Genomic DNA, 17,500 nt, shown 5'->3' on the forward strand with positions numbered 1-17,500 from the left:
GAGCCTCTGGGAAAATGAGACGTCGGTACATTGAATATTATCTTTGCTGTTCAAAAGAGAAAGAGAAGATGCTAGAGAGAAAGAGAGAGGTAAAGAGTCAAAGTGGAAGAGGTGGAGAGGTGGAGAGGGGGATGAGGGGGAAGAGGGGGAGAGGGGGATGAGGGGGAAGAGGGGGAGGGGAAGAGGGGAAAGGGGGAAGAGGGGGGAGAGGGGGAGAGGGGGAAGAGGGGGAGAGGGGGGAGAGGGGGATGAGGGGGAGAGGCGCTCCATCCCGGGATGAGTCACGTCTCCGGGTGTCTGCAGTCGGTGCAGAATGCGCAAAGAGAAAAGAGAGTTTCTGTTTCTGGTCTCAGTCGTCTCCGGCTCTTCATCACAGTCTTCATCGGCTCCTCTGGACCCCTTACGCCATCATGCCTCCTTTTGAAACAAAGACGTTTTGCCTTTAATTGGCGGCTCTCTATTAGATATTATCAATGTGTCTCTGCTAACAGGCCACGTACCACACTCCTTCAAGGTGGCTGTTATTAAACCTCTCCTGAAGAAGCCCACTCTGGATCCAGAGGTATTGGCTAACTACAGACCGATCTCTAACCTCCCCTTCCTCTCCAAGATCCTTGAGAAAGTGGTCGCAAATCAGTTGTGCGACTTTCTACATCATAATAGTTTATTTGAGAAATTTCAATCAGGATTTAGAAAACACCACAGCACCGAGACGGCACTGGTGAAAATTACAAATGACCTCTTAATGGCAGCAGATAAAGGACTCCTCTCTGTCCTGGTCTTGTTAGACCTTAGTGCTGCATTCGACACCATTGACCATGACATCCTGTTACAGAGACTGGAGCAGTCGATTGGCATTTCAGGCACGGCACTAATTTGGTTTAAATCCTATTTATCAGATCGATCTCAGTTTGTATTTGTAAACGATGACGCCTCGATAACCACCAACGTTAATCACGGAGTTCCACAAGGTTCCGTGCTTGGACCAATTTTATTTACCTTATACATGCTTCCTTTGGGCAATATTATCAGGAAACACTCCATAAACTTTCATTGTTATGCAGATGTTCTCAACTATATTTATCGATAAAACCAGAGGAGAGCAACCAACTCGGTAAAATTCAAGCATGTCTTAAAGACATAAAAACATGGATGACCTGCAACTTCTTGATGTTAAACTCAGACAAAACCGAAGTAATTTTAATCGGCCCTGAGCACCTCAGAGATCAATTATCTGGTGATGTGGATTCTGTAGACGGCATTGCCCTGGCATCCAACACCACTGTAAAGAATCTTGGCGTTATCTTTGATCGGGACTTGTCCTTTAACTCCCACGTAAAGCAAATCTCAAGGACTGCATTCTTTCATCTACGTAATATTTCAAAAATCAGGCACATCTTGTCTCAAAAGATGCAGAAAAATTGGTTCACGTTCGTTACTTGAGACTGGATTACTGCAACTCCTTATTATCAGGCTGCTCTAATAAATCTCTTAGGTCCCTCCAGTTGATCCAGAATGCTGCAGCTCGTGTTCTCACTAAAACTAAGAAAAGAGATCACATCACTCCTGCACTAGCTGCTCTGCACTGGCTCCCAGTAAAATCAAGAATCACTTTTAAAATTCTTCTCTTAACCTACAAAGCCTTGATTGGTGATGCACCATCATATCTGAAGGAGCTTGTAGTATCATATTGCCCCACTAGAGAGCTACGCTCACTAAATGCGGGACTACTTGTAGTTCCTAGAGTCTTAAAAAGTAGAATGGGAGCCAGAGCCTTTAGTTATCAAGCTCCTCTTTTATGGAACCAGCTTCCAATTTCAGTCCGGGAGGCAGACACAGTCACCTCGTTTAAGAGTAGACTTAAGATCTTCCTCTTTGACAGAGCTTATAGTTAGGGCTGAATCAGGTTTGCCCTGGTCCAGCCCCTTGATATGCTGCTATAGGCTTATAGCTGCCGGGGACGTTAGGATGCACTGAGTACCTATCTCCTCTTTTTCTCTCCTTAAGGATGAATTTTCATCTCTCAATCACACGTTACTAACTCTGCTTTCTCCTCGGAAGTCCTTTTGACTTCACGTCTCATGGGGTCATCGGACCCTATGAGACGGCATAGATCCTATCTGCCTGATGGATCATCGAGGTCTGGGTTGTGGAATTCCTGCTCCTGACTACGCCACTGTCCTGTTGAGACTCCGCCCACTGTTGAGACTCCGCCCACTCCTCCTCCCCACCGCCATCTGCCTGATGGATCGTGGAGGTCTCCATCATGGAATATGCCTACTATGAACTATTCATACACTCTGTCATATTCATTGAATGTATTTAAACTCTAAATATGTCCTTCTGTACACATTACATCTATTGTTCTGTCCATCCTGGAGAGGGATCCTCCTCTGTTGCTCTCCTCCAGGTTTCTTCCCTTTTTTTCCCCCTGAAGGGTTATTTGGGAGTTTTTCCTGGTCCGATGTGAGGTTTTGGGGCAGGGATGTCTATGTGTACAGATTGTAAAGCACTCCGAGACAAATTTGTAATTTGTGAAATTGGGCTATACAAATAAACTGAATTGAAAACTGAATTGAATTATAGGACTAAGGAAAGGGACCGGGGCCCCAATAGGACTAAGGAAAGGGACCGGGGTCCCTATAGGACTAGAGGAAAGGGACCGGGGCCCCAATAGGACTAGAGGAAAGGGACTGGGGCCCCAATAGGACTAAGGAAAGGGACCGGGGCCCCAATAGGACTAAGGAAAGGGACCGGGGTCCCTATAGGACTAAGGAAAGGGACCGGGGCCCCAATAGGACTAGAGGAAAGGGACCGGGGTCCCTATAGGACTAGAGGAAAGGGACCGAGGCCCCAATAGGAGTTGAGGCTTCATCGTCTATCTACTGGACCCTTGCAGATGGACCTGGAGACCTGATGCGAGTCCAGCCAGAGGATCTGAGGGTTGAGGGTCTCTGGCTCTGGGGGGCCTCTGTGGGCGTCAACAGACTCACGAGGGTCTCGATGCCCCAGTAGACCGGTACCACCGGGACCCTCTGGCTGCACTCTGCATCCCACTGAAGGACTCACCGGGCCGGCGCTCCAAGAACGACTTCCTGTAAAGGTCACAGGGAGGAGGGGCTGGAGGGAGCCGGAGGACCCGACCTTTAGAAACACGACACCTCACACGGAACCGTGGAGGAGCATCTGGAACCCAAAAGGGTTCTTCAGAGCGATGCCATAGAAGAACCATTTCTGGTTCCACAAAGAACCGTTCCAACCAGGGTTCCTTAAAGAACCATTTCCTTAAATAGTTCTTCAAAGAACTGATAAAGGTGTCTCAAAGAACCTTCAAAACATGGTTCTTTAAGGCACCGTTTCTGGTTCCACAAAGAACCCATACATGTGTCTTAAGGAACATTAAACATGGTTCTTTAAAACACCATTTATGGTTCCTCGAAAACTTTTCAAACCCAGGTTCCTTAAAGATCCAGTTCCTTAAATAGTTCTTGAAAGAACCGATAAACATGTTTCAAAGAACCTTCAACAAATGGTTCTTTAAGGCACCATTTCTGGTTCCTCAAAGAACCGTTCAAACCCAGGTTCCTTAAAGATCCAATTCCTTAAATAGTTATTCAAAGAACCTTCAACAAATGGTTCTTTAAGGCACCATTTCGAAACTGGTTCCCCAGTAGGTGACGATTCTTCATATAACCACAAAGCCTTTGAAAGAACCATTTAAGAACCAATATGTTTGTGTGTGTATTTCCAGAGCGCGTTTAGATGAAGTAACACACACACACACACACACACACACACACACAGAGAGACACACACACACACACAGAGACACACACACACACACACACTCTGATTCCGGCGCCGTGTGTTTCCGGCTCTCCAGCAGGACACGCGGACGTCGTCCTCGCTGCCGAAGCTCGACCTGCACGTGATCCCCGTGTGGCAGAAGGGCATCACGGGGAGGGGCGTGGTCATCACCGTGCTGGACGACGGGCTGGAGTGGAACCACACGGACATCTACTCCAACTACGTAAGAGACCCCCGTCGCCATGGAGACAGCCTCCTCCGTCGTCGTCTGGGTCTGCCGTTGCCGCGGCAACGCGCGCCGGGCGACACCTCGCGAGGCCATTCCGTAAAAAAAAGAAAAGACAAGGAGATTAGATTAGATCCTCTGCATGATAATGTCTCCCTCCTTTTTCATTGGTGTTTTTTTTAAATATTCCTGGATGCTAATTGGGTATTTAGCGGCGTGCACATTTTGACTCATTTAGGGATGCAGAATGTGAGAGAAGATGCAGATCCTTACAAAGCGATGATGAGACAGACAAAGGGAGTTCAGCGAGGTCTTCGCGTTGACGTAGTTTCTCCTGTCGAGAGGAAGAACTCGAGTCACATCTGCTGAGGAAGAAATGCATTGTGGGAAAAAAGAGAGGAGGCCGATGGGAATCAGAGATCAAGGCCTCTGAGCGCCGCATTTAAATAATAACTTAATAGATAAGGATTCAAAATCGGATATTAAAGCGTTTCATGTGGAACTGAAGGGAAGAACTCGTTCTACATGTCATCTCAATTTGTTTATTTAATTGCATTTATACACTTTATAGGTTCTTTGAAGAACTCTTTAAGGAAATGGTTCCTTAACCCTCCTGTTACCTTTACATTTACTAACATATTTTACCCTCGGGGTCAATTTGACCCCAGCAATTAAAACCTCCAGAAAATTATTAGAATTAATATTGTTTCCCAAGTTTAAGTGTGAGGTACTTTATGTTTGTTTGTTGACCTAAATAGCCCTTTAAATATATAAAAAAGTTGATATTTCTTATATGTTTGACACACTGAAAAACAGCCTGGGGTCAAATTGACCCCAAAGAACACCGACATTAAACATTGAATGGGGTCAAATTGACCCGAAAGGTAACAGGAGGGTTAAAGAACCATTTTTTTAAAGGTTCTTTAAGACACCATTATATAGGTTCTTTGAAGAACTCTTTAATGAAATGGTGCCTTCAAGAACCCTGGTTTGAATAATTCTTTGTGGAACCATAAACGGTGCCTTAAAGAACCATTTTTTAAAGGTTCTTTAACCCTTGTGTTGCCTTAGGGTCATTTTGACCCAAATCAATATTACACCCTCCCCCCGCTTTAGGATTAATTTGACCCCATTCAATGTTTAATGTCGGTGTTCTTTCGGTAGTCAACAAACAAACATAAAGTGCCTCACACTTAAACTTGGAAAACAATATTAATTCTAATAATTTTCTGGAGGTTTTAATTGCTGGCGTCAAATTGAACCCAAAGGGTAAAATATGTTAGTAAATATAAAGGTAACAGGAGGGTGAAACATTGAATCTGGTCAAAATGACCCAAAGGCGGGGGGAGGGTGTAATATTGATTCGGGTCAAAATGACCCTAAGGCAACACAAGGGTTAAGAACCTTATTTCCTTATTTCCTCTCAATTTGTTTATTTAATTGCGTTTTACACGGCAGGAAATGCTCATAAATAAATGAAACGGGAGTCATCCCTGACTTCTCACAGCGATAAACTCTGTTTTTAGTCGTTGGCGCGTCATCAGAGACGCGTCCTCGCCCGTGCGTCTCCTGGCAGCTGATTGGCTCGTTGCTCTTTCCTTGTCTCTCGTAGGACGCGGCCGCCAGCTTCGACTTCAACGACAACGACCCCGACCCGTTCCCCAGATACGACTCCACCAACGAGAACAAGTGAGCATCCCATAATAATCGACACGCAGAACACAGGAGTCGGCCGCATGGAAGTCGATCCTGGAAAGACCCGGGACTCGGCTCACCGCCTCTCCAGACCGTGGAGTGAATGACTCACACACACACACACTCACACACACACACACACACACACACACACACACACACACACACACACACACACACACTCCCCCGTGCTCTTTCGTTATCAGCGTACTCGACAGTTCGAAGCCTTTTCCTCCGGTGAATGGCGCGGAGCCGTAATCTCACTCTGAGTTACGGTGTGAAACGTGACCTTCAGATACGAGAAGAAAGGTCGCCCAGAGGAGCCTCCTGCACGCAGAACAATAACGGTTCTTCAAGGGTTCTTCACAAGGCTTTGTGGTTCTACGAAGAACCATCAAACACTGGAGAACCATTGTTTCGTTTGAGGCACCTTTATAGGTTCTTTGAAGAACTCTTGAAGGAAATGGTTCTCTAAAGAACCCTGGTTTTATAAGGTTCTTTATGGAACCAGAAATGGTGCCTTAAAGAACCATCGTTTGAAGGTTCTTTGAGGAACATTTATAGGTTCTTTGAAGACCTTTAAGGAACTGGTTCTTTAAAGAACCCTGGATTGAAAGTTTTTTTTATGGAACCAGAAATGGTGCCTTAAAGAAAAAAATGTTTAGAGGTTCTTTTAGACACCTTTATAGGTTCTTTCAAGAACTCATTAAGGTAATGGTTCTTTAAGGAACCCTGGTCTTAAAGGTTCTTTGGGGAACCATAAATGGTTCCCTTAAGAACCATATTTAAGGATCTTTGAGGCACCTTTATAGGTTCTTTGAATAACTCTTTAAGGAAATGGTTCTTTAAAGAACCCTGGTTTGAAAGGTTCTTTGTGGAACCAGAAATGGTGCCTTGAAGAACCATATTTAAGGATCTTTGAGGCACCTTTATAGGTTCTTTGAATAACTCTTTAAGGAAATGGTTCTGTGAGACCATTTGGAGAACCTCCACGCCTCTCCTCCCAGTTCCACCTTGTGTGTGCGTGTGGAACGTCGTGTTCTGGGCTGATGAAGTGACGATTCGTTCCTCAGACACGGGACCCGGTGCGCCGGGGAGATCGCGATGCAGGCGGACAACAATAAGTGTGGCGTCGGCGTGGCGTTCAACTCCAAGGTCGGAGGTGAGAGCTTCTTCTTCTGTTCTTTGGGGGCGTGATCAATCCACATGTGTGTGTTCAGGCAAGTTTAAATTGAAATGTAATCAGAGCCTCTTTAAAACCACACAATGAGCCTTGATTAAATCAGATCGAGTGTGAGAAGAAGACTGAACGCCTTTGTGTCTTCACGCCAACGATAGAATACTTATTATTATTATACGCACATATACAAGAGGTTTAAGTGCTTGTCGGATTGAACGAAGGACACAAAGAGAATCAAGTTCTTCTGTTCTGAGCTCCGACGCCACGGCCGCACATCCCTGGATTTTAATTAATTCTATTTATAGTCGGCAGGGAAGGAAGATTTCCTGATGGAAATCTGATTCTAGCCCCGATAGTTGATGTCGGGATGCCAAATTCACAGAGCTCCGATCCACCCAGACACCGGCTTGAATACTGCAGCGCTATATTATTCATAACCTTTTAGATTACGGCTGCTTTGGTGTATTTATATGCAACGTGGTACGACTGCAAAAGGCCTTAATCACACAATGTGGATGAAAGTGATCAAAGTAACCGCGTCTCCCTGTTCGTCCACGCTTCACTCTTTTACCAAGGTATATTTGTGTCTTTGCAAATTTCTCGTTTGTAAGTAAATTAATTTTTTATTTTTGGTGATGAAACTTGAATGTGTGGCTGCAAATCAAAAGTATTTGCTCTAAAATTTAAAATATTCGCTCTCAAAAAGAGGTTAACGCAGCGAGCCGAGAGCAAGTCGAACCCACCAATAGAAACGCCTTCAGCAGCGTAAGCCCCGCCCACTACGTCCAGACTCAACTCGGAGATTTTCTTTTTGAGAGCGAAGGGTTCTTATTTATTTATTTTCTGTGTGAAACTTGTTAGATAAAAGTTGGAAAACAGAAGAATTGTTCATTTTAAGGGTGCAACAAGTGCAATTATTTTTTTGAGAGCAAATATTTTAATTTGATAGCAATTTTTTTTTGATTTGCAGCCACACATTCTTGTTGTATAAGCAAAACTAACACATTTATTTATTTTTAAATTTGCCCTCAAAACCTTTTTGTTGTTGTTTGTGGAATAAAGACACAAATACACCGTCACACCCTTCCACCAAGTTTCATGACAATCGGCCAAATAGTCGCTTTCCTGTTGACAAACAAACAAACATGGCCGCCGCTCTGCGCTCAGGGATCCGCATGCTGGACGGCATCGTGACGGACGCCATCGAGGCGAGCTCCATCGGCTTCAACCCCGACCACGTGGACATCTACAGCGCCAGCTGGGGGCCCAACGACGACGGCAAGACGGTGGAGGGCCCGGGCCGCCTGGCCCAGAAGGCCTTCGAGTACGGCATCCAGAAGGTAAACAAGGAGGCGGAGCTCCTCGTGGGAGAGACTCATGATCAGAGGGGGCGGGACCAATGACGAGGCTTCCTATTGGACGGCGTCTTTTTATGAATTAACAAGAAACTTTACATCCAATCATCATCTCTCCCTCTCTCTCTCTCTCTCTATATATATATATATACAGGACTGTCTCAGAAAATTAGAATATTGTGATAAAGTTCTTTATTTTCTGTAATGCAACTAAAAAAACAAAAATGTCATGCATTCTGGATTCATTACAAATCAACTGAAATATTGCAAGCCTTTTATTCTTTTAATATTGCTGATTATGGCTTACAGCTTAAGAAAACTCTAAAATCCTATCTCATAAAATTTTAATATTTCCTCAGACCAAGTAAAAAAAAAGATTTATAACAGCTGAGTGTTTGTCAAGGCTCAGGAAACCCTTGCAGGTGTTTCGAGTTAATTAGACAATTCAAGTGATTTGTTTAATATCCTACTTGTATACTTTTTCATGATATTCTAATATTTAGAGATAGGATATTTGAGTTTTCTTAAGCTGTAAGCCATAATCAGCAATAAATCAGAATAAAAGGCTTGCAATATTTCAGTTGATTTGTAATGAATCCAGAATGCATGACATTTTTGTTTTTTAAATTGCATTGCAGAAAATAAAGAACTTCATCACAATATTCTAATTTTCTGAGACAGTCCTGTATATATATCCCTCTCTCTCTCTTTCACGCTCCCTTTCTCTCTCCCCCCTCTCTCCTCTCTCCCTCTCTCCCTCCATCTCTCCTCTGTCCTCTCTCTCCCCCCTCTTTTTCGCTCTCCCTCCCTCTATCTCTCGCTCTCTCTCCCTCCCTCCCTCCCCCTCTCTCCCTCTCCTTCTCCCCCTTTCCCTCTCTCCTCACTCTCCCTCTCTCCCTCCATCTCTCCTCTGTCCTCTCTATCCCCCCTCTCTTTCGCTCTCCCTCCCTCTCTCTCCCTCCCCCTCTTTCCCTCTCCTTCTCCCCCTTTCCCTCTCTCTCTCCCTCTCCCCCCTCTCTCTCCCTCCCCCTCCCTCTCTCACTCTCTCTCCCTCCCCCCTCTCTCTTTCACGCTCCCTTTCTCTCTCCCCCATCTCTCCTCTCTCCCTCCATCTCTCTCTCTCCCCCCTCTTTTTCGCTCTCCCTCTCTCTCCCTCCCCCCTCTCTCTCTCTCTCCCTCTCTCTCCCTCCCCCTCCCTCTCTCACTCTCTCTACCTCCCCCCCTCCTCCCCCCTCTCTCTCAGAGGAGATGCTCAGGTTATGAACTCATGATTTGTGTTTTCTTTCTTTACGAATATTTTCTTGGTTTTTGGTTGTTTGTATTTACATGATTCAGCTTTGTATGAACACTCTCTCTCTCTTTCTCCCCCTCTCTCTCTCCCCCCCCCCCTCTCTTTCTCCCCCTCCCTCTCTCTCCTGCAGGGCCGCGGCGGTAAGGGCTCCATCTTCGTGTGGGCGTCGGGTAACGGCGGCCGTCAGGGCGACAACTGCGACTGCGACGGCTACACCGACAGCATCTTCACGGTGTCCATCAGCAGCGCCTCGCAGCAGGGCCTCTCGCCCTGGTACGCCGAGAAGTGCTCCTCCACCCTCGCCACGGCGTACAGCAGCGGGGACTACACCGACCAGAGGATCGTACGTGGCCTTAAACAGAGACGCACACGACCGTTCACAAGTTTGGGGTCACTTAGAAATATACTTATTGTTCAAAGAAAGTGTTTTTAACTTAAATGAATCATAAACACCCTCTCTACATACATGTAAATGACTATTCCCTGGTGTTTAATGAAGTCTCTACAGAGGTGTGTAGAGGCCCATCTCCAGGGTTCTCATGGTACATTGTGTTATCGCCTTAGAAGACTAGCAGAGGGGTAGAAAACCCTTGAAAACCCTTTTTATGTGAGCGCAGCTGAAAACAGTTATGCTGGTGAGAGAAGCTATAAAACTGGCCTTCCTTTGAGCCATAAGAAGAACTACATTAATATTTACAATAAAAAGTCATTATTTATAACCTCCTCAATGTCTTGACTAGATTTTATATTCATTTTGAATTAATTTGATCAATAAAAGTGTGAGTTTACATGGAAAACACAAAATTGTATGCAGGGTGACCCCAAACTTTTGAACCGTAGCGTACATATACGGTAGTGTATATATATATACTCTATATATGTATATATATATATATACATCTCAATATATTCACGTTCGTCTGCTTCCCTTTTCAGACGAGTGCCGACCTGCACAACGAGTGCACTCAGACTCACACGGGGACCTCGGCCTCCGCCCCGCTGGCTGCTGGGATATTCGCTCTGGCGCTGGAACAGAAGTACGTCGACTCACAATCATGACGTCACATTTCATTTATCTGACACTTTTCATGCAAAGAGTGTCAAAAAAAGGAAATTAAGGAAACTCCTTTTCTTTCTCTAATGAAAGGTCAGGTTAGCAACGTCCCACTAGCAACGTCCCGTTAGCAACGTCCCGTTAGCAACATCCCAGGAGCAACGTACTGCTAGCAACGTCCCGTTAGCAACATCCCAGTAGCAACGTACCGCTAGCAATGTCCCATTAGCAACATCCCAGTAGCAACGTACTGCTAGCAATGTCCCGTTAGCAACATCCCAGTAGCAACGTACTGCTAGCAATGTCCCGTTAGCAACATCCCGTTAGCAACGTCCCATTAGCAACGTCCCGTTAGCAACGTACCGTTAGCAACGTACCGTTAGCAACGTACCGCTAGCAATGTCCCGTTAGCAACATCCCAGTAGCAACGTACTGCTAGCAACGTCCCGTTAGCAACATCCCGTTAGCAACGTCCCGTTAGCAACGTCCGGTGAGCAACGTCCCGTTAGCAACGTCCCGTTAGCAACGTCCTATGACAGTCATGTTACATTCACACAGACACAGAGAGCCACTCACGGTGAAGTGTCTTGCTAAAGGACACATCGACTTGGGCGGGGATTTGAACCGCCACCCCCCCGATGGAAAGCCGTCACGGTGGCCTCATTGCTCCCGTCCTCAAAGCGAGCGAACGCTCACCTGTCGGTCGGCCTTCCGTCCCTCAGCCCCGACCTCACCTGGAGGGACCTGCAGCACATCGTGGTCTGGACCTCGGAGTTCGACCCCCTGGCCAACAACCCGGGCTGGAAGAGGAACGGCGCCGGCCTGATGGTCAACAGCCGCTTCGGCTTCGGCCTCCTCAACGCCAAAGCGCTGGTGGACCTGGCGGAGCCGTCCACGTGGAAGCACGCGCCCGAGAAGAAGCAGTGCATCGTCAGGGACGACTCCTTCCAGCCCCGGTGTGTGGACTTCATCTGACAGGGAACGCACATCTCGGATGTTGGGACGCGTGGTTTTAACTTTGTGACCCGAATTACAGCAAAAATAGAGAGAATTTATTCCCCCAAAGCAAACGGATTAAATTGTTTTTTAAAGAGGCATCTGTTGCTTTTGGTGGCGCCATTAAAATTATAAATCTTAAGCCTGGGCCATTAAAATGAATCAAATGCTTGAAAAAAAAAAAATCAGAATTTGAGGTCAGTCATCACGTCATTGATGCTAATTGTTAAACAATGGGATTAAATATATAAATCCAAAAGGACAGAAGCTCAGCGTCCCAAGATGACTGACGGCTAATGCTAAGCTAATAGGCTAACTTTTGGATTTAATACATTTTGCTATTTGCTTTTGGATTATTTGACTCATGGCACCGGCACCGGTTTCCCCCTCAGCTTCCTCCATCCCCGTCTAATCCTCAGGATTTTGGGCTCTCCGTTTCCCACAATGCTCAGCGGCTCTAACCCTCTCCGGCTTTATGGCCGCTCGAACGCGGGAAATCCTTTTCATTCATGTCTGGGAGAGACGAGGATTATCGAATGACCAAATCTGACCACGCATCTTAGGTTCGCTTCTCATGTGTGTGTGTGTGTGTAACAGGGCGCTGAAAGCAGCCGGCGCCATCACCATCGACATTCCCACCAAGGCGTGCGCGGGCCAGGAGAACGCCGTGCGCTCCCTGGAGCACGTGCAGGTGGAGGCGAGCATCGAGTACACCCGGAGAGGAGACCTGCACATCACACTCACCTCCCCGGCCGGTGAGAGACGTGCACACTCACACACACGCTCACACACACACTCACACACACACACACACACTCACACACACGCTCACACACACACTCACACACACGCTCACACACACACTCACACACACACTCACACACACACTCACACACACACTCACACACACACACTCACACACACACTCACACACACACTCACACAGACACTCACACACACACTCACACACACACTCGTAAACACACTCACACACATTTGAGTTTACACACAGAGAATCATGAAGGTGTCATCTGGAACCAGCGTGCGCTCTGATCGCTCTTTTAATGAAGTATCGATACTAAACATATGCTAAATCACATCGTGTTTAACGTACGGGTACTTTGTTAGCATCGCTACACCGTGCAGCATGACAGCAGCAGATGTAGCGGGCTAACATTCAAGCTAACCTAACTTCCCAAACGCTGTGGACATCTGAACGCTGATTGGCCGAGACGCGACACGTCCCATCAAAGATGTTTTATTGCGAAGAGCACCACTTCACATTTTCTCCGCGTCTCACTGCAATCTCAACGGCAGCGGGCCAGGTGAAAAAAATAATAAATCGGAATGCGTCTCTGGTATTGTTCAGGGGGCCGGTCCAAATGGGGAGGCGGGCCGGATTCGGCCCGCGGGCCGTAGTTTGGGGACCACTGCCATAGAAGAACCATTTCTGGTTCCACACAGAACCTTTCAAACCAGGGTTCTTTAGAGAACCATTTCCTTAAAGAGTGTTTTAGATAACCTATAAAGGTGCCTCAAAGAACCTTAAAAAATGTGGTCCTGAAGGCACCATTTCTGGTTCCTTAAAGAACCTTTCAAACCAGGGTTCTTTAAAGAACCATTTCCTTAAAGAGTTCTTCAAAGATCCTATAAAGGTGCCTCAAATAAAAACATGGTTCTTCAGTAGGTGATGGTTCTTCGTGGAACCACAAAGCCTTTTTAAAGAACCATTACCCCCCCCCCCCCCCCCCCCCAGGCACCAGCACGGTGCTGCTGGCTGAGCGCGAGAGGGACACGTCCTCCAACGGCTTCAGGAACTGGGACTTCATGTCCGTCCACACGTGGGGAGAAGACCCCTCCGGCACGTGGACCATAAAGATCACCGACACCGTGAGTTCCCCTCAGACACCACACTCGTTGGTGTGAGTGAGGTTCTTGAGCTCTAACCCCCACCCCCCCCCCCAGTCGGGCCGCATGCAGAACGAGGGTCGCATCCTGAGCTGGAAGCTGATCCTTCACGGCACGTCGGAGAAGCCGGAGCACATGACGAAGCCCCGGGTGTACGTTCCCTACAACGCCGTGCAGAACGACCGGCGGGGGGTGGAGCGCATGGACGACATGACGGAGGTGGGTACGGACACAGCTGAGATGGAGAGGGGAGAAATGAGGAGGTATAGAAATTAAGATATACAGGACTGTCTCAGAAAATTAGAATATTGTGATGAAGTTCTTTATTTTCTGTAATGCAATTAAAAAAACAAAAATGTCATGCATTCTGGATTCATTACAAATCAACTGAAATATTGCAAGCCTTTTATTCTGATTTATTGCTGATTATGGCTTACAGCTTAAGAAAACTCAAATATCCTATCTCTAAATATTAGAATATCATGAAAAAGTATACTAGTAGGGTATTAAACAAATCACTTGAATTGTCTAATTAACTCGAAACACCTGCAAGGGTTTCCTGAGCCTTGACAAACACTCAGCTGTTATAAATCTTTTTTTACTTGGTCTGAGGAAATATTAAAATTTTATGAGATAGGATTTTAGAGTTTTCTTAAGCTGTAAGCCATAATCAGCAATATAAAAAAAATAAAAGGCTTGCAATATTTCAGTTGATTTGTAATGAATCCAGAATGCATGACATTTTTGTTTTTTTAATTGCATTACAGAAAATAAAGAACTTTATCACAATATTCTAATTTTCTGAGACAGTCCTGTATATATATAAATATGTTTATAGATATATATGTATTTATATATATATATATGTATTTATATATATACACACATATAAATACATATATATATATTTACATGTATATATTTATATATGTGTATATATGTATTTATTTACGTATTTATATATTTATTTATATATAGATATATGTATTCATATATATTTACATATATATATATATATTTATATATATATGTATATATATGTATATATTTATATGTATGTATATATATACTGTATGTATCCATCCAAACCGCTTATCCTCATTAGGGTCGCGGGGCGCTGGAACCGATTATGTATATATGTATTTATATATTTATTTATACATATATATATGTATATACATATATATGTATATATTTATATATATATATGTGTATATATTTATATATATATACAGTATATATATATTTATCAATAAATATGTATATTTATCTATAAATATGTATGTTTATCTATAAATATATAAAAAATATATAGATATTTCTAAATATGTAAATATATATATTTAGATGTTTAGATTTTATACCAATATAAACAGAATAGTCATGTTGTCCATCTTCACATCGATTAGTGGATCATCTCTAACGCGTCTCCTCTCCTGCAGGAGCCCACTCAGGCCGACGCTCCTCCCCAGACTGACTCTGACCCGGCCTCCCACCCAGAGAAGGAGCCCAAGACGCCCTCAAACGCCCCCTTCTCCCCCTCGCTGGCCCTGCTGCGCCTCCTGCAGACGGCCTTCAACAGGCAGACGCCCTCCTCCTCCTCCTCCTCCTCCTGGAGGAAGCAGCAGCAGCAGGCGGGCCGGAGCTTCCCTCCTCCCGCCACGCGCCTCCCCCCCCAGATGCTGTACCAGGCCCTGGACGCGATCAACAGGTTCAGAGGACCCGAGGACAACGTCTACAGCGACTACAGCGACGGCTTCTACCGGGAGAAGCCCTACAGGCACCGGGACGACCGGCTGCTGCAGGCCCTGTTCGAGATGATCGATGGGGACCACAAGTGAAGGAGAGGAGAGGAGGAGGAGGAGAGGAGAGGAAGAGGCTGCAGGCCCTGTTCGAGATGATCGATGGGGACCACAAGTGAAGGAGAGGAGAGGAGGAGGAGGAGAGGAGAGGAAGAGGCTGCAGGCCCTGTTCGAGATGATCGATGGGGACCACAAGTGAAGGAGATGAGAGGAGGAGGAGGAGAGGAGAGGAGAGGAGGAGAGGAAGAGTCTGCAGGCCCTGTTCGAGATGATCGATGGGGACCACAAGTGAAGGAGAGGAGAGGAGGAGGAGGAGAGGAGAGGAGTGGAAGAGGCTGCAGGCCCTGTTCGAGATGATCGATGGGGACCACAAGTGAAGGAGAGGAGAGGAGGAGGAGGAGGAGGAGGAGGAGGAGGAGGAGGAGGAGGAGGAGGAGAGGAGAGGAGGAGGAGAGGACGAGGAGAGGAGAGGAAGCGGAAGAGGCTGCAGGCCCTGTTCGAGATGATCGATGGGGACCACAAGTGAAGGAGAGGAGAGGAGGAGGAGAGGAGAGGAGGAGAGGTGAGGAGAGGTGAGGAGAGGAGAGGAAAGGAGAGGAGAGGAAGAAGCTTCAGGAGCTGTTCGAGATGATCGATGGGGACCACAAGTGAAGGAAAGGAGACGAGAGGAGAGGAAGAGATGAGAGGAAGAGGCTGCAGGCTTTGTTTGAGATGATTGATTGGGACCACAAGTGAAGGAGAGGAGAAGGAGGAGATGAGAGCAGAAGAGATGAGAGGTTAGAGGAGAGGGAGAGGAGAGGAGGAGGGGGAGGAAAAAAGAGGAGAGGAGAGGAGAAGAAACACAGGAAAGAGAACTCTTCAACTCATTTATATAAGCCCCGCCCCCTCCCCAACAAAACGCTGCCTACCTGATCTCTCTTTACCTTTATCTATCTTCACCTTCACTGGTCACCGTTCATCCATTCATTCTGCATCTCAAACGGCCTCCATGTAGAAGGGAAATCATCCAATCAGAAGAAAGGGGGCGGAGCCTCGTCTCCTCACTGCCTGCTCAAGCATGCCACTTTTAGAATATAAGTTTTGTATTACTATATATAGATATATATATATATTATCTATATATTATACAAAGACGATGATTGTAATGTGCTTTTTGGAAACAGTTGACATCTAAAAAATGTTTTCACGTAAGAAAAAAATCTCTTTTTTTGTTTCTAATCATAGTTTAACGTCCTGTAGTTTTATTTTTTTCACACTATTATGGGACAACGTCTCACTTTAATCACTCCAGAGGTTTAACAAAATAAACTGACTTAAATGTGTGCAATTATACTCAAAATTAAACAAACTATTTAATCGATTATCAATTTGAAAGGTTTGAACTGCGTTGACAAAAGATTATTCTCAGGGTGTCAACGCAGCTCAAGAGTCAGAGAATCATATTCTGTAAGTATTATATATATAGAGATTATGAAAGGTTATATACTATAACGTATGCAGGTGAGACGATAGAGTTGTACCAAACATAACAAAGAGGCGTTCAGGGGGAGTAGCGATGCATTCAAAGTCAAACAGAATTATCTTTTTCTTGTGCTACGTGTTTAATTTTGTACGAGTTCAATATGCTGCAGCAAATGAAATATTTTTCTAAGGATCCTCATAGTTTATGGAAATAATATAAACAACAGCTTATTATTGTGTGGCACGGTTCAACAAACGAGTCGTAAGAACTACAAACGAGAAGTCAGAACTACAAATGAGTACTTATAACGACAACCGAGTAGTTAGAACTACAAATGAGTACTTATAACTACAACCGAGTAGTTAGAACTTCAAATGAGTACTTATAACTTAAAATGAGAAGTAAGAACTACAAATAAGTAGTACGAACTACAAATAAATAGTTATAACTACAAATGAGTATTAAGAACTACAAATGAGTAGTAAGAACTACAAATAAGTACTTATAAATTAAAATGAGTAGTTATAACTTAAAATGAGTGTACTTATAACTTAAAATGAGTAGTAAGAACTACAAATGAGTAGTAAGAACTACAAATGAGTACTTATAACTATAAGTAAGTAGTAAGAACTACAAATGAGTACTTATAAGAGTACTTATAAACTACAAATGAACACTGCCAAAATCTGTGCCGTCAGAAATCTTTCGGTTCATTTCAGTGAAC

The 17,500-nt window shown here is 45.0% G+C and overlaps 1 protein-coding gene across 1 annotated transcript in view; it reads left to right on the plus strand.

The window, feature by feature from the left end:
- The window catches only part of pcsk1 (proprotein convertase subtilisin/kexin type 1), a 21,932-nt gene extending 6,245 nt beyond the window's left edge, over nucleotides 1-15,687 (plus strand). Inside the window, exons 4-14 of the mRNA XM_056437345.1 lie at nucleotides 3,884-4,030; nucleotides 5,646-5,722; nucleotides 6,802-6,890; nucleotides 8,076-8,248; nucleotides 9,685-9,897; nucleotides 10,491-10,591; nucleotides 11,331-11,564; nucleotides 12,202-12,359; nucleotides 13,361-13,494; nucleotides 13,570-13,731; nucleotides 14,955-15,687. Coding sequence (XP_056293320.1) covers nucleotides 3,884-4,030; nucleotides 5,646-5,722; nucleotides 6,802-6,890; nucleotides 8,076-8,248; nucleotides 9,685-9,897; nucleotides 10,491-10,591; nucleotides 11,331-11,564; nucleotides 12,202-12,359; nucleotides 13,361-13,494; nucleotides 13,570-13,731; nucleotides 14,955-15,353 — 1,887 coding nt within the window. The 3' untranslated portion in view covers nucleotides 15,354-15,687. The remainder of the gene's footprint in view (nucleotides 1-3,883; nucleotides 4,031-5,645; nucleotides 5,723-6,801; nucleotides 6,891-8,075; nucleotides 8,249-9,684; nucleotides 9,898-10,490; nucleotides 10,592-11,330; nucleotides 11,565-12,201; nucleotides 12,360-13,360; nucleotides 13,495-13,569; nucleotides 13,732-14,954) is intronic.
- The last annotated feature ends 1,813 nt before the right edge of the window (nucleotides 15,688-17,500 follow it).

Source organism: Pseudoliparis swirei, chromosome 18 (genome assembly GCF_029220125.1).
Source record: "Pseudoliparis swirei isolate HS2019 ecotype Mariana Trench chromosome 18, NWPU_hadal_v1, whole genome shotgun sequence".
NCBI lineage: Eukaryota > Metazoa > Chordata > Actinopteri > Perciformes > Liparidae > Pseudoliparis > Pseudoliparis swirei.